The 22,679-nt window shown below is 47.7% G+C and overlaps 5 protein-coding genes across 5 annotated transcripts; 3 read left to right on the forward strand and 2 right to left on the reverse strand.

Annotated features, from left to right (window-relative positions):
* Positions 1-2,005: 2,005 nt before the first annotated feature.
* N7455_006073 (uncharacterized protein) lies at positions 2,006-2,750 on the forward strand (the record flags this gene model as incomplete). Its single annotated transcript, XM_065605239.1, has 2 exons — positions 2,006-2,652; positions 2,741-2,750. 2 exons carry the CDS (start codon positions 2,006-2,008, stop codon positions 2,748-2,750), a joined length of 657 nt encoding a protein of 218 aa, XP_065461093.1.
* A 6,454-nt stretch (positions 2,751-9,204) lies between these two features.
* N7455_006074 (uncharacterized protein) lies at positions 9,205-9,880 on the forward strand (the record flags this gene model as incomplete). Its single annotated transcript, XM_065605240.1, has 3 exons — positions 9,205-9,642; positions 9,690-9,759; positions 9,825-9,880. 3 exons carry the CDS (start codon positions 9,205-9,207, stop codon positions 9,878-9,880), a joined length of 564 nt encoding a protein of 187 aa, XP_065461094.1.
* Positions 9,881-10,561: 681 nt separating this feature from the next.
* On the forward strand, positions 10,562-11,051 carry N7455_006075 (C6 transcription factor; the record flags this gene model as incomplete). The annotated part of the gene is made up of 2 exons (XM_065605241.1): positions 10,562-10,663; positions 10,767-11,051. 2 exons carry the CDS (start codon positions 10,562-10,564, stop codon positions 11,049-11,051), a joined length of 387 nt encoding a protein of 128 aa, XP_065461095.1.
* Positions 11,052-11,955: 904 nt separating this feature from the next.
* Positions 11,956-13,673, reverse strand: N7455_006076 (trehalose-6-phosphate synthase; the record flags this gene model as incomplete). The annotated part of the gene is made up of 6 exons (XM_065605242.1): positions 11,956-12,007; positions 12,116-12,324; positions 12,381-12,454; positions 12,539-12,898; positions 12,972-13,331; positions 13,388-13,673. The coding sequence occupies 6 exons, from the start codon at positions 13,671-13,673 to the stop codon at positions 11,956-11,958; spliced, it is 1,341 nt and encodes a 446-aa protein (XP_065461096.1).
* A 7,158-nt stretch (positions 13,674-20,831) lies between these two features.
* N7455_006077 (2,3-butanediol dehydrogenase) lies at positions 20,832-22,159 on the reverse strand (the record flags this gene model as incomplete). Its single annotated transcript, XM_065605243.1, has 4 exons — positions 20,832-20,977; positions 21,034-21,912; positions 21,969-22,002; positions 22,076-22,159. The coding sequence occupies 4 exons, from the start codon at positions 22,157-22,159 to the stop codon at positions 20,832-20,834; spliced, it is 1,143 nt and encodes a 380-aa protein (XP_065461097.1).
* Positions 22,160-22,679: the final 520 nt, after the last annotated feature.

Raw genomic sequence — 22,679 nt, forward strand, 5'->3', positions numbered from 1 at the left:
TCGAACCGTCGCCCACGGCTAAACTACTGGGGGTGGTCTTCGACCAGGAGTTGCGCTGGAAAGAACACGTCCAACAAGCGATCAAACGTGCAATCAAGGTCAGTATTGCTTTGCATGGGCTGCGGCATCTACGCCCAGAACAGATGCGACAGCTATACCAAGCCTGCGTTACGCCGGTCATGGACTACGCGTCGACGGTCTGGCACGACCCTTTGCGAGACAAGACTCACCTACGACACTTAAACACAGTCCAGAGAACCGCATTGATCCGCATCTTATCAGCTTCCAGGACAGTAGCCACCACGACTCTGGAAGTAGAGGCACACGTTCTGCCAACGCGCCTGCGCCTCCGCCACCGAGCGCAAAACACCATCACAAGCCTTCACACTCTGCCGCGCGATCATCCTATTTGGGATGCACTACGACGAGCTCAGAAACGGAGGAACAGCATCGGGTCATACGCTCGTTTTCCACCGGCGGAATCCCTGAAGACCATGAACCTAGAAAGATTAGATGAACTAGAGACGATCTCCACGACCGCTACTGCCGTGGCGCGCTGAGTCCTTCACGGATATTGAGATCGGGTCAGACCGAGAGACGGCAAGAGAACGGGCTGAGAGCGTGCGGTCCACATCCACCATCGTGGTCTACTCCGATACCTCGGGACGTGACGGCCACCTGGGCGCCGCTGCCGCAGCGCTCGACAATAACCTGCAGATTATCGAATCCCAACAGGTGCAAGTGGGACCAATGGACCGGTGGTCGGTTCACGTAGCAGAGCTGATAGACATCTTCTACGCTGTCAGCACAGTGTTCAAGATCAGCCATCAGCGGCCAAGAGCGGAACATAATGGAATAACAACGGCAACGATCCTCTGCGACAGCAGATCAGCGGTGCAAGCAATCCAGAACTCAGGTAGCAAATCAGGACAACGCATTATCCACGCGATCCTCCAAGCAGACACAGAGGTTCAAGCAAAGGGAATCGCGCTTCGTCTCCAATGGATACCTGGACACTGCGACAACCCAGGGAACGACCCAACAGATCGGCTGGCCAAGGACGCGGCAAGCCCGGGCAAATCACATCCCTTCCGCCCTTTGCTGGCAAGGATGAAGGCGCTTATTCGCGACAACATCCGCGGTCAGTAGAGGCGGGAATGGGACTCATCCACCAAAGGCGGTCACCTGCGAAAAGTTGACAGCACTCTACCGGCGGCCTACACCAGGAAGCTATATGGGAATTTGCCCAGAGGCCGGGCGTACCTGCTGACACAGCTACGCACGGGCTATAATTGGTTATCCACCTATGCCAAGGCCTTCGGCTTCCGCGACAATGATCAGTGCGTGTACGGCGCGCAAGAAACAGTCACCCACGTGCTGGTAGACTGCCCAAATATGAGGGAACTTCGACGGAATTTCAGGAGTGAAACTGGGGACGCGTTCAGCAGCGTATCGAGTCTGCTGGGAGGCTCAACTGAAGGTGAGAGAGGTAAACCAGACACCGTCTCCCGGGCTAGGACGGTTAAAGCCGTCCTGGACTTCGCTGAGGCGTCACAACGATTTCAAAGTCGCGCGCCATGAGGGCAGCCTAACAACATGAGCGGCAACTAGGCCACGAGGGGCCTTGACGAGGCTCCAAGTTCGTTTTCAGGAAGTGGGATATCATACATGTACATACACGGATATATATAGTTGCTGTAGCCTGTATATCGCTTCGGCAGTTGGATCCCAGGTCACGTGATGTATATAGATCTATAGGAGTGGCTGCCTGTTAGGCAGACACTCCGCTAGGCAGCAGGGAGATGAGCTGCTGCAACTACAAATAGCTGGATCTCCTCATATGGATGAATAACATCACACTTGTACCTTAATCCAGGGTTCAACTGGTTATGAGCCTCTCTTTTCTAGACAAGCCTTTGGATGGACACAAGTGATCAGTGATCAAGACCCCAGACCCCAGACCCCAGACGCCCAATTCAGGGCACCAGACAAGACGTAATCCAAGATGGATGAAGTCAAACCAGATCGCCAACTGAAAGGCAAAACCAACTTCATCAGTTGGAAACGCGAGTTTGAACGAGCAGCCAGAGCAAATGATGTGCTTGAGTTTCTCACAGGCGAAGAAGTCGTTCCTCCCAAGCCCAACAAAGACGAATACTTTGTGAAGGTCCTTGACACCGAAACTCGTCGGTCTACTCGGATCAAGAAAAGTTTAAGCCCGACGACCGATGACGAAAACGAGACGGAAGACGGCCAGACAGTTGTGTTGACGACCAACAACACACTCCGATGGCAGATCGATCACAACGAACACAAGAATGCAAAGGAAAAGATGAAGCTTGCAAACAGATTGCTTGACGCTTGGATTTCCGACGGCATTAAAATCGAGATCGAGGATTGCGCGGACGCCAAAGAAGCTTATGATTTTATCAAGAAGCGATACGCGGTCACAAATGAACGTGCGCGCGACATCCTGTTGAATCGATTGAACGACCTCAAGCTGGATCACTGTTCATCCGTGACCGACTACACCAATCAAATCCGCCAGATCAAAGCTGATCTGAAGACAGTCAAATATGATATGACTGACGACATGTTTGCAACCGCTCTTCTTCATGGTCTTCCTCCTAACTACCGCAGCTTCAAAGAGAAGTATGACTGGGTTAGGTCGATTAAACCTGACGATTCTCCTGATCTGGACTATCTTTTTGAACGCATGCATGTTGAAGAAATGCACCAGCTTCAAATGAAAGAAGAGAGAAAGGCCAGGGACAAGGCCAAGAGAGATGCGAGCAACAACAGCACCATGAACATGGACAATTCTACCCGTTACAGGCCGAGACGGGAGGACAGAAATCACCTCAAGTGCACCCATCCTGGATGTGGCAAGACTGGCCATACCGAAGAACATTGCTGGGTTAAGAATCCCGAGAAAATTCCACGATCTCTCAAAGAAAAGTTCACCAACACCACCAACAGGGCCGTTGTCCCCAATGGCATGGGTGGTGTTGCAGAAATGGACCTCATCGATTCCAAAGACACCTATATCCGGAGTGATGCTCTAGGTACGGGTCCCTCCCTTTCAACTCATGTGAAACCAGCTGACCCTTCGCCACAGATGCATAGAGCTATGTCTTGCATCAAGTTGCGGGGATCAGGGGGAGTTGATATGGGGGACCCAGTGTCCGCAACGTTGGATTTCTCTAAACCTGTGTTGGGGGCTTTCTTGGCAGGCAGTTTCTGTACAACAGACACATGGCTAGCTGACACCGGAGCGAACATGCATATCGTTAATGACATGAAATGGTTTAAGAAAGATACTTTCCGCACATCCAATCTAAAAATCAGCACCGCAGACGGGTCCACTAGCCTTGAAATAGAAGGAATGGGAGTTGTCAATCTTCTTCTAAAAAGCCCTGATGGGGTTCCGGTGAAAGTATCACTTTCAGAAGTTGCCTATGCTCCTCGAGGCAAATGCAACCTATTTTCTGGAGGGATGTTCACCCGAAAAGCAAATTTAACCGGCATCTACAATAAGCAATATATGACATGGATGAATGATGCCGGACATGCCATCGGACACGCCGCTTTCGGCAATGGTCTGTATCACCTTGACGCCACAAAACTTCCCAATGATGACATAACAAGTGGTGTCATCGCAGCAACAGTGGATTTCGATGACCCTGTATGGAAATGGCATCGAAGGTTGGGGCACCTAGGCTTTCAAAGCATGCTAAATCTGCTGCGAAGCTCAACGGGGATGGAGATCACCGAGAAGCAGATCAAAGCCAAGCTTAAAGCCGTTTGTCCCGTATGTGCGACGACACGGGCACTGGTCAGAATTCCACGCGATCCCGCCACGCGCCATGCTCAACAACCGGGAGCGATGGTTCATATGGATGTGTGGGGACCATACCCAATCGAAGGATTTGATGGAACTAGGTACTTCTTGTTTATTACCGACGACTGTACGCGATATACATGGAGCGCACGTTTCGATAAAAAGTATCAGCTCTTTGAAGTCTTCAAGTCGCTGGTCAAATTGATCCAGAAGGTTTTCAATATTACCATCCGGTGCTGTCGCTTTGACAACGAATTTGAAAGGGGACCAATTGGCAAATGGTGCAACTCCCATTCCATCGCGCGAGAACCCATCGAACCATACGCCCATTATCAGAATGGTGTTGCTGAGAGGACAAACCGTACAATTCGTGAAAAGGCCGCACCTATGGTTCAAGAAATTTCCATCTCCGGACAAGTCTCCAAGATTATTTCCGAAAAGGGCAACGAGCTCTTACGAATTTCCAAGATACCCGAGAACCTCTGGCCCGAAGCCATACAGCATGCTGTCTGGCTGAAAAATCGAACTCCAGCGCGTGCACTACGCAAGAAGGATGCAAAAACACCATACGAAGCCTTGCGGGGAATGAAACCAAGTCTAACAAGAGAGAGAATTTGGGGCAGTCGAGCATATGTCACGTATCCGCAAGAGCTGAGACACACGGCTGAGATGACAAAGTTACATAACCCTCGTGGCTGGCTGGGCTACTTTGTCGGATGCGAGAGTGAGGCAATGTACCATATCTATTCTCCGGAGAAACACAAGGTCTACCGGATCGGCGTTGCAAGGATCGAGGACGGTGAAGGGCTGCGCGATCCGCATGATGCACCCTGTTTGGAAGATAGGATCCCCACCCCAGATGTTGCATTTACGGACAACAATCACTCGGAAGATGGGTCAGAATCTTCAAGTGATTCGGACAAGGACTATGACGACGGTGAATCAAGCCATGATCAACACACTGTAATCTCCTCGGATGAGGAAATTGCCGACCAAGAGCATCATGTTTCCGAAGCGGCACACGAGTCACAAGATGAGGTCGAAGACGCCGATGATGAAGACGATACCGACAACGGAGACTTGGGACTAAACAATGTGTCCAAGTATTTCAATCAATCCAAGCACGCCGGCATGGCCAAACGCAAGTTTCCCGATGATCCTATAGTAGCGCCAAGGAAAAGCCGCCGAGCTACTCACGGACAACGTGACATCAATTTAGAGCACTCGGACTCAGATTTGTCGGACTTAAACGACGATTCTTGGTATCACTCAGAAGACGGGAAGGTTTCACAGGCTTATTGGCAGTTCGTCGCAAAACGTGGCGGTGGCCACATGAAGAACTTTTTGCCTGATGATGATAAATGCGACCGTTGTTTCCGAACCGGGAGAAGGTGCGACTCTGCCGAGAATGGAATGCCTTGTTCGATCTGCAGGAAAGACAACCAAGGCTGCAGGTCACAGTCGAAGGAAACAAAACGCCTAATACTTCCTGAGAACCGCCACAGGCGTAAAGAGATTGGAAGGGTACAACAGGACCAGCCATGCAGAAGATGCTTCCAGACGAACCGTACTTGTTTTCTCATTGACCCAAGCAATCCAAAATGCGAAGCATGTCAAAAAGCCAATCTCAATTGCAATTGGAACCTGGATGGGGTCAAAAGGTCAACAGCACGGCAGAAGAAAAGACAGGCGGAAAAGGAGGAAAGGCATAAAAAGCTCGGATTCGTACCAGTTCCTCGCGATCAGAAATGCTACCGGTGCGCAGCAAAGATAATGACATGCGATGGGAAGATTCCGTGCAACAAGTGCAACACCCTTCTTCAACGCTTAGCATGTCGGCCGCAAGGTGTGGATGATTTACCTCCTTGTGATCAGTGCAGAAATGGAACCAGGAGTGGAAAAAACTGTGACCGCGGACGACCTTGTAAGGCATGTATCCATGGAAGGACAACGTGCAGCTACGAAGTCCAGGATGGTCTGTTAACCAGAATCTATCGCGTACCTGATTCTCCGCTTCCAACTGGTTTCTCCTCAGTGGGCCCTCTTCAGGAAGGAGATCTGTCTGATGAGGAGTGCGTGCGCTGCCAAAGAAGGAAATTGAACTGCGATGGGGAACAACCCTGTTACCCATGTATCAAAGCGCAAAGCAACAGCAACGTTGCTAGTTGCAACTATCGACGATCTGATGGCACATACGAGTCGTGGGCAACTCGACCATTCGAAGCGAAAGCCTTGAGCGAGCCGAACCTGCGGGAGGATTACCAGAGCTACACTGGTCGGAGGAAGCTTAAAGTCTCCAATGAGCTGAGATCTTTGAGAGATGCATTGTATACCAAAGCCCCAGAGAAGAAAAGAACTGATCAATCTATTGTGGAAGAGACGATCGACTCTGACCCACATGACGACGAGAACCATGGCCGACACGCGGCGGCCAAGAATAACTACAAGGGCTTCAAATTCAGTCTATCGGCGTACAATGAACTTCCGCAACCAGCTCTCCAACTGAAGAACAATGGCACTGCTAATGGAAAATACCTTGAAGCAAAGGTGGAAGAATTAAATTCCCACAAAGAAAAAGGCACGTGGAAGGTCGTTCCACTCCAAGGAGGGATCAAACCGGTTACTTCACGATGGGTCACTACCGACAAGTATGGACCGGACGGCGAAGTCGCCAGGCGCAAAGCTCGCCTAGTAGCAAGGGGCTTCCAACAGGAAGAAGGCATAGACTATGAAGAGACGTTCGCGTCCGTGGTCAAGTCGGCTTCGACCCGCATCTTGCTCGCGTTGGCGGCGATTTGCCATTGGCATGTCCACCAAGGGGATGTGAAGACGGCGTTCCTGAACAGTGATTTAGACAAGCCGGTCTACATGAAAGCCCCGGCGGATGTACAGTTACCTCGTGGGCATTGCTTACTTCTTATCAAGGCCCTTTACGGATTGAAGCAGTCTCCTCGCGCGTGGTATCAAAAGCTCCGGGACACTCTTGTTGGTTGGGGCTGGCGTATGTCAGCCTACGACCCATGTGTGTTTATCAACGACAGAACCAGACTCATACTCGAAGTACACGTGGACGACATAAACGTGATGGGTAGAGGCCTTCAGGCAATCCTTGATTTCAAGGGTCAACTTTCGAAGGAATTTCCAATATCCGACGAGGGGGAGTGCTCCTGGTATCTAGGAATGCACATAGAGCAGAAGCCTGGAGAGATTCATCTCCATCAGAAACAATATATCGACCAAATGGTCAACAAGTATGGCTTCAAAGATGCCGCGCCTGCCAAGACTCCCCTGGACACGAAGATCAAGCTAGCGAAACAGGGCGACTACGTTGCCAACACCAAATTCCGCAAAGAATATCAGTCGAAGGTCGGGTCGCTCAATTTTAGCAGCAATCAGACAAGACCGGACATTGCTTTTGCTACCGGATATGTAGCTCGATACGCATCCAACCCAAACCGGGCTCATATGGATGCTGTGGATCGCATTTTTGCATATTTGAAGAGCGACGCGAGGAAGGGAATTGTCTATTCAGACAAACACGGTCTCCAGCTGAGGGGTTTCGTCGACAGCGACTTTGCTGGATGTGAGGACTCACGCAAGTCAACAACTGGATGGGTGTCCACGCTTGCTGGAGGGCCCATATCGTGGTCATCCCAGAGACAAAAAACAGTGGCTACATCAACCATGGATGCAGAGTACATTGCATGCGCCGAGGCTGCGAAGGAAGCTATGTGGATTCGCAACTTTATCAATGACCTCCGCATCCCTGGAGTATATATTGACACAGTTCCCCTTTATATCGACAATAACGCAGCCTTGAAGCTCACCAGGAATCCAGAGTTTCACAGCAGAGCCAAACACATTGACGTCAAGCACAACTTCATTCGGGAGAAGGTGGAGGAAGGTCTTATTGATACCCAGCGCGTCAATACAAAGGATAACTTAGCAGATGTTTTCACCAAAGCTTTACCGAGGCCTACACACGAAGACCTTGTGGAACGTCTGAATCTCCATTCAGGGGGAGGTTTTGAGTCTGCAATTTCGTTCAAAGAAAGATCAGACACTGCCAGATCAAATTCTGGGATCCTTGAGGTGCCTCGGCCCCTTCGGGTCCTTGGCACAGGGGGAGAGTTGGATCCCAGGTCACGTGATGTATATAGATCTATAGGAGTGGCTGCCTGTTAGGCAGACACTCCGCTAGGCAGCAGGGAGATGAGCTGCTGCAACTACAAATAGCTGGATCTCCTCATATGGATGAATAACATCACACTTGTACCTTAATCCAGGGTTCAACTTCGGCGAGAGGTCGGGGTAAATGAAATCTACTACTACTACTACTACTACTACTGTATGACACGATATCTCCAAGAGACTGTACTTCACGGACTGTACCCATAGAGGTTCCACAGATGAGTCCTCAACTTCCAAGATAGAAAATACTCACGGCACTTAGGAGGTTTGTTCGAATCCTGGGTCCACCAGCGCCTCGAATTATTGCACCAATTACTATAAACCTTTGTTAGAAGACTATATTTGCATCTTCTTACACTTCCAGATACTTACTTGTACTTGCAGGTAGGGCGAAAAATGTCACCCTTGTTAGCTCTTCCGACTTTGTGGCTTGATCCACAAGGGTACTAGTAGTACCAGTAGGGATTGTTCACACGGCAAAAGTCAGGACATTATTTACCACCACCGCCTTTGGCGCGGTCCTCGAGTTCGATTGGTTTTCGAACCAACGATCAACTCAACCCCTCTCATCAGGCAACACCTATCTATTGGGGGCCGTTTCCATAGATTACCTTGCGGCCAAACTTATTACTTGCGGCGTCCACTTGTGGAGGCAGAAGAAAACCGGACAAAAATGTATAGGTTCTGTCCGTGTACAGTAGAGATCATGAATTACCCCACAAGGTCTTTTTCATGCCTATGAAGGGGTTTTTTTTCACGGATCTTTTGCCCCACAACTATGTCATCATTAGGTCTAGGCATGACACAGGAGAGGGTGGAAAGGGGAAAGGGATAATTATCATTTGTTAAAATCAAGATACCATAATGACCTCGATGCGTCATGATATAACCTTGTCCAATAACTTTATAGCGTTTCCAACGTCAATTATGTCGTGTGGCTCCTGTTGCGGCAGGATGCCAAGCCCAGGTTCTTCCTGACCTGACAACTATTCCATGATGGTTCAAGAAGAACAGGGTTTCGGTTTGCTCACAATTCGCCCCCACTCGCTTGGGTGTTAACAATGATCTATGTGCTGAATCTTGGCTGATCCTATTCAAAATTCAGGGTGTTGTAAAAAGGCGTCATTGCACCTAAATCTGAGACTTTTTATATCTTTTCGATACCCTTGAACATGTCACTCACCATTCCTGAAGAAATCACCACCGCACTTGAATTACTGGATAATTTAGGAGCCACCATCAGTACGATCGCAATCAACCTTGGAGCCAATAGACTCGACAGGAGGAGCTTCCGAAAATATCTTTGCGATTACGCTGACCGCGCTGCGTCCGATGGCCAACTCATTAATGCTTCGAGGGAAGACACCCCTCAATGTGCCAAGCGTGGCTTACTTCTAGCCTCCGCCCATATGGAATTGATATGGTGGCTTGCAAGAAACAACTATACCATCTCATCTACGTCCGTCAAATGGTACAGCTGGAGGAAAGTACGTGCGAAATACCGCCTCCCCTTACTTGGAGTTTCGCCGGAAAAGTCCCATTTTATAAAGCAATTGCAAAATATCAAGAACGTAGCAGATCAGGTATACGCAGAAATCGACGCAAAAAATGTAAGCATTTCCCTATATTTTTTGGATATAACCTAACAAACGGGAAGGTCCCGGTCTTGCAAGATTCTGTGAAATACCGCAAAGTCTCAGTGTGTCCGCCGGTTGATCCTCCACCAGGTATGTCCACACTCTTTCCTTTTGCACGATGAAATTCGCGTTTCTAAGTATCCTTCTGGTTATAGGAATGGACGACCTTGTTCATCGGGCCGCCCTTGCCCACAAGCAGCTCTCCCGGTGATCAAAGAAGTCGCGGAGCTTCGTACTTGACCTTCTAGCTTTGAGAAATTACACAAACGTCCCACTCTTTGAGACACGATATACTTCCAAAATGTATTTCAAACCACCTCCATTGAGAAATGATAGTTGGTTATATGTACAAGCCTGTGATCAGACAAGCACCATAGTCATTTGGGGATGACTAGCGGCGAATAAAGTGCACATAACAGACTTATTGAACTCTTGAGTCATTCTCGTCGGGTAACGAGAGGTAGTGATATGGAAACCTATAGCACATGGCTAATCTAGTGAGCACCGTAGCTGGCAATGCGGGCATAAAGTCAGCAAGGAGGCTGAAAACCCAATAGCTCGTCAGTCGTTATACAATACAGCAAAAATGACGTGGGACTGGGCTCCAAGGGTGGGTAATGCCCCACTTGACGCGATTCCCTTACCTTCAGGGGAGTTTATTGGAAGGAACGAAATCCCGGCACTAAGGGGGAATATGTAATTAACAATTCCCTTTCAGTGTCTCAGTGAAGTTATATATATATGCTTTCATGAAATTTCTCCCTGCTCGCAACGGTCTAATAACGCCTCCATGCCCACTCTCTATCTGACTTAATTCGTTATCTCAGCCACCCCACCTTCTACCTCCCGCTAACTGTCTCCTCCACCCATCGTCTCAATACCATATATGACTATGTCTGCTCCCCTCTTCAGACCCATTCGGCCTCAAATGACAACTACCAAAGGAGCAGTAGTTGACCAATATCAAAATGAGGCATCAAAACAAGATGCTAAGGTACGAAGACTGTCAACTGCGTGCAAAGAATGTCAGCGTCGACGGACAAAGGTAGGGAATATTAAAATATAATAGATCTTATACTTACTTTTGGTTAAAATAGTGCAGTGGTGGAAATCCGTGCTTGGAATGCAGCAAACGCGATTGTGTCTGCATTGTCGATGAGAGCTCCGACAAACGGCGCAAACTCTACTCAAGTATGATGGAAGAAGAACTTAGGTACCATCAGCAATTTATGGACGAGTTCCTTGAGGCAATACGGACTTCTAATGATGCTGATGTCCATCACATTATCGATGTTGTGCGGTTGGGATCATCGATCAGTGAGATAAAGACCGTGGTGAATTGCGTCCTTACGGATAATCGTTCTTCCTTGTCTGCCACATGAGTTGCGCAGAGCAGAAGGATGGAATTTCTTCATATAGGAAATTAACGGATGATTCTTTTCCTAGACTGCCGAAATAGCGATCAAGCGTTATATAATAAAGTGATTAATTTAGCATTTGCCTAAGTCAATTTTCTATAAATTTGCGGTGGTGTAGAACGAAGAAGCGAGGATTGAGATATGGAAGATGGAGGGTGCACTCTCGGGTTTACAGAATTGATGTGATGGATTCATGGGATCTACAAGAATTGGCTTATTCCGAATTCTAAGTCAGCCTCCGTATACTATGTGGAAGCAATTCCAACTCGTTGTTTGGCTTCGAGTTCTTGCTTCAGTTGGAAGGAAGCGCCTGCATAGTCATTACGCAACTAGTTAGACTGCAGCTGGTTAATTGAACTTTGGTTGATTGATTGAGCTCTTATGTTATTTCCATCTCGATCTGCCCCTTGCACATTTCGGCTTCTTAGATTCGTATATTCATTGGTAAACTGTTCAAAGGTTATCGACTGATGTGGAGGGCGTAATGCAGTATTTGGTGAAAGAAAAGGCAACATTTATACAACCGCCCAGCATTAATAAAATGTCAAGAACCAGGTTGCAATGCTTAGTTGATACGGGGTATCCATACCCGAATATCATATGACAACTGGTACGAGGCATACCATACAAAAGTGCATGTTACAATTAGTCATCGATGTCCGTACAGATTGGAAATAGTGGACTTTGTCGTTTTTAGTTAGTTAGAGAATTACATATTTTACTGGTTGGCCCATACATTGTCGTACAGGCAGATCTCTGTCATAAAACAATGTCAGATGACCCTTTTCAGATTCAGTGAAGCAGTGCTATGGTTCCGACCACGCCAGCTGCCATGTCAAAAAAGCATTGGAACTACGCAAAAAGCTATCTATTTCTGTAATTTTATCAGCTCTCCAAGGAACGTCTCTGTCCATTTCGCACTGGAGGAAAATAGGTGTTAGCTTTGCTAATCACGACACTTAACGGACCTCTGGTGGGAGATGAGGAACCTGAGAAGATGGAAGGGTCAAGGAAAGAAAACAACTAACCTGGTGTTAGTGGTGACAAAAGCCCGCAACTCTTCATACATTTTCTTCCTGTCCTTCTTCTGCATTGTAACTGCCCCGTAAAGCGCATTCGAGAGGCCCTCTACATTAGAAGGATTGAATAACAGACTGCCGCGTTTCATGAAGACTGCTGCACCAGTAAACTCAGAGAGCACCAACACACCGTGTCGGGCCTCTTGGCAAGCGACGTACTCGGAAGCAACAAGGTTCATCCCGTCCCGGCGTGAAGTGAGGAGACATCAGACACTGAGTACAGAGCTGTAAGCTCCGCAAAAGAAACCGAGCGGTGGATGTAGAGCAATGGTGTCGATTTAGAAGTAGCTTATTATTCTTTAGAATGATATCTATAGATCCGCCGAACCTCTGAACCAGAAGTGGGAATGCAGCCGGATCAAAGCCACTTACCATATTTGCCAGTGATTTGGCCCACAAGCTTGCTCACTTCTCCCTCCAGATCCTGGTACTTCTTGACATCTTCGCGACTCAGAATGGCGATCTGTATCAACACAACCTTTTTGCTCCATTCAGGATGTTGATCTAGGAAGACTCGGAAGCCTTCCAATTTTTCGGGCAATCCTTTCGTATAGTCCATGCGGTCCACGCCAATTATGATCGTTTTGTCCTTGCACTGGGTCTCGAGTTCCTGGATTCTGGCCTGAACCTCAGGATCATCGATTGTATCAGCCAATCTCTGGCAGTCAACCCCCACGACGTATTTATCCATGTTAATAGTACGGTCGTTGTAGTGGATATTGTTGCCTTCAACTTCCGCGCCACTGATAAATGAGTTAGTTACTTATCATTTAGATGCTACTCCCCGGGTCTTATATGTAAGAACTATAGGCGCTAGCGAAGTTCGCCTTAAACTCATCGGTATGGAAGCCAATGAGGTCGCTACCAAGGACACCATCAAGCAACTGTTTCTGAACAGGAAGGCCTCTCCAAAAATCATCTGCTGAGAAAGGGGTGTGCAGAAAATATCCTATAGGACATCTTTTGTTTTGCACACGTAAGAGCTCACGCAGTAGACGTGGCAGCAGGAGTAGGTGGTAATCGTGCACCCATATTAGGTCACCATCCGCCGCCTCCTCACTGATTCGATCAGCGAAGATCTTATTGACACGCTGGTACGCGTCCCACGTATCGTTGTCGAATGATACTTCCGACTGATAATGTAATGTGGGCCACAAAATACCATCTAAGTATTCCTGGTCAGCGATGTGGTGAATAGAACCGAGAATATAGGTCACGTACTGGAAAATCCATTGTAATGACTCTGAGCTAAACCCCCATTTAGGTATACTACAGCGGCATTTTCTTTGGCTAAGGCTTTATCCACACTTTCTCTGTCCCGTCTATTAATATCGACTCCGGGCCAGCCTAGCCACAGATAGTCAGGAAAGCTCAACCCCTTTAGAGCGGTCACTAATCCGCCGCTGGACGGAATCGCCTCGAAAGTGCCGTTCTTAGGCTTAACAGAAAGTGGAAGGCGGTTTGAGGCAATTATGAGTCTCCGCTGGTTTTGAGCATAGGGCGCCATTGTTTTCACTTTCGATCAAGATTTTATTAAGATTTTTTCCGTTTTCTGGACGCCTATGTGAATTTGTATTGGTTGAGTGCAATAGAAAAAAAAGGTTCCGAGTCGGTGACAAGAGGTGAAATGGATGTCTCAGCAAGCTTGATTGAACTGATAATGCGGATGAGATTTAAGGGCTAGCGCGCTGTAAAGCTTGGCATATGTCATGCACAAATATCAGCATATCATTTCTAAGTAGTCAATGAATCAGAACGACTCAAGAAAACGCCGGTCGCAACCTGTACCTGTTACAAAGAGACAGGATGACAGGATGATTCAAGGTCTAGGCCTGAACTCATGTACCAATCAACCTTAGTTTTGTCAGTAAACTAGTATGACAGATAAAAGACGTGTACGACAATGTATGTAAAATTGACATATAAAAAATCTCTCCCTAACTAAAATGACAAAGTCCGTTGTTTTTCCAATCTGTACGGACATCGATGATTAAGCAATGTATGTGTTTTTGTATGGTACCGTTACCATAACGGTCCATTGATTTTCCGGCCTGTATTAATACAGTAATTTCTACCATGCATTATGCATGGTACTCGACATAGTATACTAATTGAATGATGCGAGTTGGCAGAGGTTGATCGACCTCGCGCCAAATCTCAATGATCTAGAATCCGTTCTAAAAGTCGTGAAGAATTTACCAGCCAATATCTCAATTATTATCCAAAGGTGATTTAAGTCAAACTTCAAACATAATACCGCACGCTCTACCATAAACATATTCCGTGGAGGTAACGCTATCCAGGAATTTTATGTGGCTACTATATTGTAGCATCTTAGCGGCTGCTGGGTAATCGCCAAGTGGCAAGCGTCCCAGTCTGGGATTTGGGGCTGATCATTTTTATCAATGCTATCCATATACGACGACAATTGACCTTGATTTCATCTCCAGATCCAAAGAGAATAGAAGCCTCGTCAACTTCACTCCTTTCCGAGCGATCGGAGAAAGTGGGCCTGTCAAGGGAGTACTACGTCAAAGTGCAGGTGTAATGTGAGATATTGATACAATACGTGTAAGTTCATAGAGAAAGCACTGTATGTATTCTGGTGGACGAAGAGGAGAAAGAGAGGACGAGAGAGCAGGCAAACTATCTGGGTTCTATTTACATGTGATGCCTTAGGCATCCGGGCATCCAACATCCCCCTCATAGAATCCTGCATGCACTCCCTATCAAGATCTCCAGTTCCGGCATACATAGTAAAACTCTGCAAATTTCTTGTGGATTTAGCACATGCCAATTAGCTCGGTAAAGATCTTGAATTGATCCTTTGCAAGAGCCTTGGTAAATCCATCTGCGGCATTTCGCTTGGTGTTCACTCGATGAATCTCAACATGTCCTTGCGCCACTGCATCTTTGACAAAGAAGTAACGAAGATTAAGCCATCTGTTCGCCGATTTGCCTCCTTTCTTCGAGAGAAGCAATTGTGAGTTGATGTTGTCAGTGTAGATCTCTGTAGGACGCTGCTCTGGGAGCATAAATGATCGTGCGATCTTGTTCAACCACATTGCATCACGACTAGGTTGATCCAGTGCACACCACTCAGCAACTGTCGTCGAATTGGCCGTGATCGTCTGCTTCTTCGTAGACCACATAACAGGTGATCCGGCAAGGTACCAGACATTTCCTTCTGTCGATTTGCTATCTTCCCAGTCTGTATGTGAAGCATCTGTGTGTGCATAGAAGCGAAGTTCACCGGTTCGACCGAGGATAATTCCGATGTCAGGTTTTCGTCTCAGATACTTTACAACATGTTGCATTGCTTTGTAGTCAGAAAGAGTGGGATTTGCTAGTCGATGCTGTAAGCGTGTCACTGCGAAGCGAATGTCTGGTCGTGTCTTGACTGCCAACCAGTTTAACATCCCCACGATAGACTGATATTGATCAAAAGCATCGTCATCTAGTGCATTGGTCGCATCGGCTGGTGTCTCTCTCCATGCAGCTGGCAATGGCGTGTCTTTCCAGCCAGAGGTTTTAGCCATACGTAGCACCTTTTGCACGTACGCTTTCTGTGACATAGTGATTGTCCCGTTGGCGTAGTCTCTGTCGAGCGCACAGTTCAAATACTGCTTTGGCTCACCGAGGTCCTTCAAGTCGTAGTACTGACGAAGTTCGCTGACAACTTGCTCAATGTCATCGTCGGATGGTGCAGCAATGATGAAATCGTCAACATGGATCATCATAATAGTCAAATTCATGCCTTTGCCTTTGATATAAACGCAAGGATCATCATCCAGCGGACGAAAGCCAATCTGACGTAGTTTGCAGTCCATCTCTTCGTTCCATAGGAAAGCAGAGTCTCGCAATCCGAAGAGCGCTTGATTGAGTGTACACACCCAGTGTTTCTTGTCTCCTTGTGCATCTGCGTACTCAAAACCTGTAGGTTGTCTCATATAGACTGTCTCCACATCTTCACGTGAAGCATTGAGATATGCAGCAGTGAAGTCAACTTGCCTCCATTTTAGACCATACACTGCAATCAGTGTGAGAACGATTTTGATCATACATTCGGCGACGACAGGGGCATATGTTTCTCCATCATTTTTGTCTTGGAAGTTGCCACATACCACCCATCGTGCTTTGAAATCGTAGACTTCATCTCTGGTGTTGGATTTGACAGTGAATCTCCATTGTCCTGGCAGTACCTTAGCTTTTGACGGCTTAAGGATCAAGCTCCATGTGCCTTTAGCCTCGAGATCACTAAGTTGTCTTTGCATAGCCTCTTGCCATTGAGGCCAGAAAGGGCTCTTTTGCGCTTGCTTGTACGTAGATGGCAAGTCAACGTCCTTTGCGCATAGCGGCTTTCCATTGTAGAGAAATGGTTCGTCAATATCGACTTTGTCCATTGTCACATCAGCTGTTGCAGACATCGCACTAGGTCCCGCAGACCCCTGTCCATCACCCTCCGTCACGTTGTTACCGCCCGAGTCCTTCGCCTTTGCCCTTGTGGCAGCTCGTTGAATATCTCGGTCTCGTTTCTCGTACTCGACAGCGAGGTGTTTCTGCTTTGGATCGTGGTATCGGTCAGGTGCAATCCCGATATTCGCTCGTCTCGATCGGCGGGGTAGGGTGGGAGCCGGTGTAGCTGGGTCCTGAGAGATAGGATCTGGCGATGACTCAATTGAGATGATCTCACGGCTTGGTGACATCTCTGATCTCGCAGTAACCGGTGTGTTCTCAGTGCTTGTCGTTGTCTCCGTTGTCTCGATAGCCTGTGTGATCTCACGACTTGGTGACACACTGATTTGTCGAGCGGGTGTAGCCTGTGTGATCTCACGACTTGGTGACACACTAGCTTGTTGAACTGGTGGAGCTTGTGTGATCTCACGACTTGGTGACACACTAGCTTGTTGAACGGGAGAAGCTTGTTGAGTGGGAGATGAGAAAGGGTATTGGTAATCTGTTCTCTGTCGCTCTGGAGAAGGAGTCATATCTTCTGATTCCTCGGTGACAGCTCTCTCAATGTTGTCGGTATCTCGACGAATATCGTCCATACTTTCAGCAAGTTGAGACACTTGGGTTGACAGTTGTTGAAGTCTTCTTCCGAGATCTTCTTTCTTCCGCTCAATGTCCAAAACCTGTGAGACGCTCTCAGTGGTAGGATCCGTGATCTCAGTGATTCTCGCGCCTGTCATCATGGGCTCCTCTCCCACAGTTGGGAGAAAACTTTGAAAGAGTTTGCGCTGTTTTATTGGCGGAATGATTGTTCTCTGCGGTGGTGCCTTCTGTGGTGTCTCAGGCATTGTAGATGCACTGCCATGAATTGTTGGAAGATGAATTGTAGACGGCGTAACAGGTGCTTGTACAGCTAATCGTGTAGGAGTTTGTACCTGTAGTGTACGTACTACTTGCTGCTGCTTCTTTTCTGGCTTCGAGATCTCGTCTTCTTGCGACAGTGAGACAGGCATGAATCCGACGACATCATCATCATCATCAGGATCCTTGGGATCGGTGGGTGCTTTGCTAGCTGGTGTTGGTCCCATACCATCGTCATCTCCAGGTTGCGGAAAACCAACATCACGAGACACTACCAGTTTCTTCGTGACTGGATCCCACACTTTGTAAACATGACCACCGTCCCCCTCATAGCCAACAAGCATACCTTTCCACGCTCTGGGTGCTGCTTTCCTAGCCTGTGTCCTCTTAGGCTTCGGAATGTGGACGTATGCAGCTGATCCCCATGGTCTAAGGTGCTTCAAGGAAGGCTCTGGGTTTGCAATTTCAAATTCTTGACGCCAATGTGTGAGCGGCGAGATCTTAGTCTTTGGATTGACTAGTCTGTTGTAGATGTAGATGGCTGTGTCTGTCGCATACGGCCACATCTCTTCCGGCATCTTCGCATCGATGATCATCGTTCTCTGTATGTCATTGATATGTCCACCGAAACGTTCCACCGTACCATTTGGCTCTGCGGTGTAAGGTGGTGTGGTCTCAAAAGTCATACCATGCTTCTCACCCCATTTGATGAACTCTTTAAACTCTGTACCGCCATCCATTCGCCAGATGCCTGGGTATCTGCCGGTGAGTAATTTGATCTTCTCACAGAACGCAGTAAGCTTATGGTAAGCATCACTTTTGTTCTTTAGCATGATTCCCTCAATTAATCGAGTAGCATCATCAACGACTGGTAGCCAGTAGTTCTCTCCGTTTGGCCCAGTGGGTTTCATTGGCTGTGTATCAACGTGGAATTTCCATGCTACATCTTGTACCCTCGCCTGTTGTTGACGGGATATCTTGAGCTTTGACTTGCCTTGAAAACAGGCGTCACAATCGAAGTGTTCCGTGCCGTACTGCTCATCATCACCTAGTTGTTCAGCATGTTGTAGTGTGGAAGCAATGCGAGCTTTTCCAGCATGTCCGAGACGTCTGTGGATCTCGTACGCAGTCACTTTGTTCACAAATCCAATCTCATCGTCATCGTCGGAATCTGTGTCCGATTTGATCTCATTGGGGTCATCATCGTCCTTCGGACTGACAAGGTACGGGACACCTGTTGACGTGTCTGCATACCCTAGGATGTCTCCCCTTCCATTTGTGAGATTCTTAGTGCGTGTGTCGTAAGAGATATCTTGTTCTTCAAGAAGCTTTTGCATGCCAAATAGCTTGCCGTGTCCCCCAGGAGTGTAGTAACCAGTTGTCATGAACGAGTACGTCTTTCCATCCAAACCTGGTAGGGCAGCCCTTACAATGACTTCACCGTGGCCTAGCGTGACGACTCTATTACCAGAGTAATCCTTGTACGCATAAGCTGTGTCAGGGTGATCCAGTTGGTATGTGTGGAAGTCCTCGAGATCGTGTGTCAATGTCTTGTCAGAACCAGTGTCTAGCAACCAATCATTCTTCCTGTCAACAGAATTGGCAGCTGCAACAACCATATTGTTCTGTCCATCTTGACGTTGAGTTCTCTGGATAGCCTTTGAATAGGCCCACAAGTTGCCGGACGGTTCCCACGAGGCTGGTGGGTTGTCACTGAGATAGGCACATCTCTTTGCAGTGTGCGGTCCAAAGCCGCAGAATGAACACATGTTATTGTCATCCTTTTGTGTGCCATTACGCATCTCTTTTGCGTAGTCATGAATGTCTTTGCCGTCGGCAGGCTGCTTGCGAAGACCTCTCTTCTTCTTCTTTTTAGCAGTGGCTACGTCTTCGTCGATAGCATTGATGTCTTTGCTGGATTGGGTGTTATCGTCATTGTTGTGACCGTTGTTGTGACCACCTCGGCCACCACGGTTTCCTCCACGACCACCTCTTCCATTGCCTCGGCCACGGCCGGCATTGTTATTGTAGACAGCATTGGTGACACCTTCCATGTCAGCAGCTGCTTGGAGTGCTCTCCAGTACTCCTCCACCTTGTCGAGATTGAGTTTCTTGGGTTCGAGACTTGCGACTTCTTCCCTAATAAACTGGACCTTTTTGACTTCCAATTCAAGGTTTTGAAGGACTTGTGATAGGCCGTGTGCTGGGTGCGGTGCTGCCTTGAATCGAGCAAGCACATGGTACTGTCGCTGGTACTCCTCAATGTACTCGCTTGCTGAGTTGTAATCCGATCGTTTCATCTTATCGAACTTCCTCATCTCAAGGAATGCAGTTTGCATCCGGTCACTGCCTTGTGTCATAGCCATAAGCTCATCGTACAATTGATCAGCGTACTTAGGCATCTTTGACAAATTGCGCAGCTTGTTCTGTAGTGTGACATCGATTTGATTGTACATCCAGCTTGCAACTAAGCGAGACCAGTACTTCCATCTTTCAAACGAAGCATGTGACTTGGGAGGTCGGGTAATGTCGCTTTCTAGCAGCCATTCCAAAGCGTATGGGATCAACTGGTAAGCCAGTGCCTGTTTCCAACCACTTGGATCAGTGTCATTGTGCTCCAGTGTCCTCACTTTCTGAATTTTGGTCATTGCAATCGTTGGCAGACCATGTCCCTGATGGGACGGCTTGTTATCCTCATCCTCGCTGTCACTGGCATCCTGCGCAAATTGGATCGGATCGTTCAAGGACGGGACTTCATTGGGATCAATCGTGTTAGGCGGTACGCCGGGAGGGGGGGTTTGTGGGTTGGTGTCCCCCACATTTCCGGTCGCGACGTCTGCCATGATTGGATTGTAAAGCTAAACGGAGCTTTTGCCGGCGGGGCTCGAAGGATTTCCTGGATGTTATTGGCTGGATCCGAATCCGGTAGTGTACCACGCACAAAGGTGGATCCACTGTGGGGTCAGATCGTCAAAAGTCTCCAGATGAAAATAGCTTCAGAGAAAAGAGTTGCTAGTGGTCCAACTAGCAAAAGAGGCTCATAACCTGATACAATACGTGTAAGTTCATAGAGAAAGCACTGTATGTATTCTGGTGGACGAAGAGGAGAAAGAGAGGACGAGAGAGCAGGCAAACTATCTGGGTTCTATTTACATGTGATGCCTTAGGCATCCGGGCATCCAACAGATATGCATTGAGTGGTTGTAGAGGCTAAGTTCTGGAGACTATGAAACCTAATAGGGCTATTACCATGATACATCTTTAATAAGTGCATATTATACCCACTGAACGGCTTCTATGTGCACATAGCAGGTTAGACAAGCTTTATATCAAGGCAGTTCTATTAACCACCTTATCGCCCCGCGTCTCTTGAGACTTGCATATCCACCAAGATCTTACAATGCTCGTCCCGGTTCTTAACCAAAGATTGGAATCCCTTTCCCACCACCTCGCTCAGCATTATCTTCAAAGTGACCATCTTATCGGGATTCAATTGGCCTGAAGATCTATTAGTGTCTCAAGACAAAGTCTGTTGACCGAGAAATAGGACTTACCATAGCTTATTGCTTTGATCACATCTTCAAAGGATGCATTATCATAGAGGGCCGCCCCCATATAGTTCACTTCCTTATACATCAAATCATTCACGCGGATGGCGGGTCTTTTCTCCCAGACCGCAACGTTGACTATTGTTCCGTGGGTGCGACATGCTGGTATTGCCCCATTTAGGGCTACCTCCACACCGGCGGTGTCGAAGAGAACGTCGACACCAATGTTATCGGTCAGTCGAAGAACCGTCTCAGGAACATCCACGTTGTGGGAATCCAGCAGATGTGTTGCGCCGAAGTCTTTGCTTAGTCGTCTGCGACTTTCCATAGGCTCGACCACCATGATTTCTTTGGCGCCGTGCACCTTGAGGACTTGTACGATACCAATTCCAATAGGACCTCCGCCCACGACTAGAACATTGTTACCAGATTTGAAAGGGGATATGTTGACCGCATGCCAAGCCACTGCGAGTGGCTCTACCAAGGCCGCTGACTGTAGGGAGACATTATCTGGAATAGGGTAAAAGTGTTCAGCAGGGGCGACGATATACTCGGCCAAACCACCACCATAGCCTTTAATTGCCCAAATTAGAGACTTGTCCTCGCCCGTGATCAAAAATACGACAACACACTTACCACTTAGACCGATGAACCCAATATTATCGCAGCAATGTCGGTTCCCACTTGTGCAGGAAGAACAGGTTTTGTCAAAAATAGTCGGTCGGACGACTACTCGCTGGCCCGCGGAGATGTGTTGTATATCGTCGCCAACTTCGACAACAATGCCGCTGAATTCATGACCCATAGTAACGGGGTATTTGGAACCTGTGATGGGATGTGGGGTTTTCGGGATAAGAACAGGACCAGTTGTGAACTCGTGGAGGTCTTCTTATATTAATAGACAGCCGAGATTCTTCACGGTCTGGGGAATGAGTGCTTACCACTACCACAAATTCCGACATAGGCTGGCCTCATCTGCAGAATACACAATCAGCAAATTTCATAGGATGGATTTAGAGATATCAATGCGATAAGGTGCAATAAATACCTTGATTTGCCCTTTGCTACATGGCGGCTCTTCGACCTTGTCGAGGCGAATATCATTGCGTCCGTAGAATTGGGCTGCCAACATCGTAGCCTTGCTCTTGGCGTAACATGAAACACTTCATACAAATCCGTGGTGGCAAAATGGTTTGGGTTCAAGCAATGTCTATACGAACTTCAAACCTGGTGTGTTCTGAGCCATGCCCTTTTAGATATATACTAGGTAACACACCGCCGATGACAAACATCGATGATATGAGGGGTGTCGAGAGCCTGTCGGCAATGCTTATTAGGAAAGACAAGTAATTGGAGATGTTAATTTGAGAACGTATGTGCTCAGATATCCCCCACTCACAAAAAGCATTACATATCTTACAGAATGAGACCATAGATTGGAGAGCTGCCTTGGCAGAATGACAATAACAGGAATGACGGGTTCGTTCGAACATGATTGACCACACTAACCTTGAAAACAACCCCAGAGTCACGATTCCAGCACGTTGGTTATGACGTCAGTCATTTATTACGGAACTACCAAAAACAGTAACCCGAGGACTGAGATGAATGTTCTGGTTACTACATATGAATAGATGAAGAAATACATACCC

The sequence above is a fragment of the Penicillium solitum genome, assembly GCF_028829755.1.
Source record: "Penicillium solitum strain IBT 25940 chromosome Unknown utg000004l_segment0_segment0, whole genome shotgun sequence".
NCBI classification, from domain to species: domain Eukaryota; kingdom Fungi; phylum Ascomycota; class Eurotiomycetes; order Eurotiales; family Aspergillaceae; genus Penicillium; species Penicillium solitum.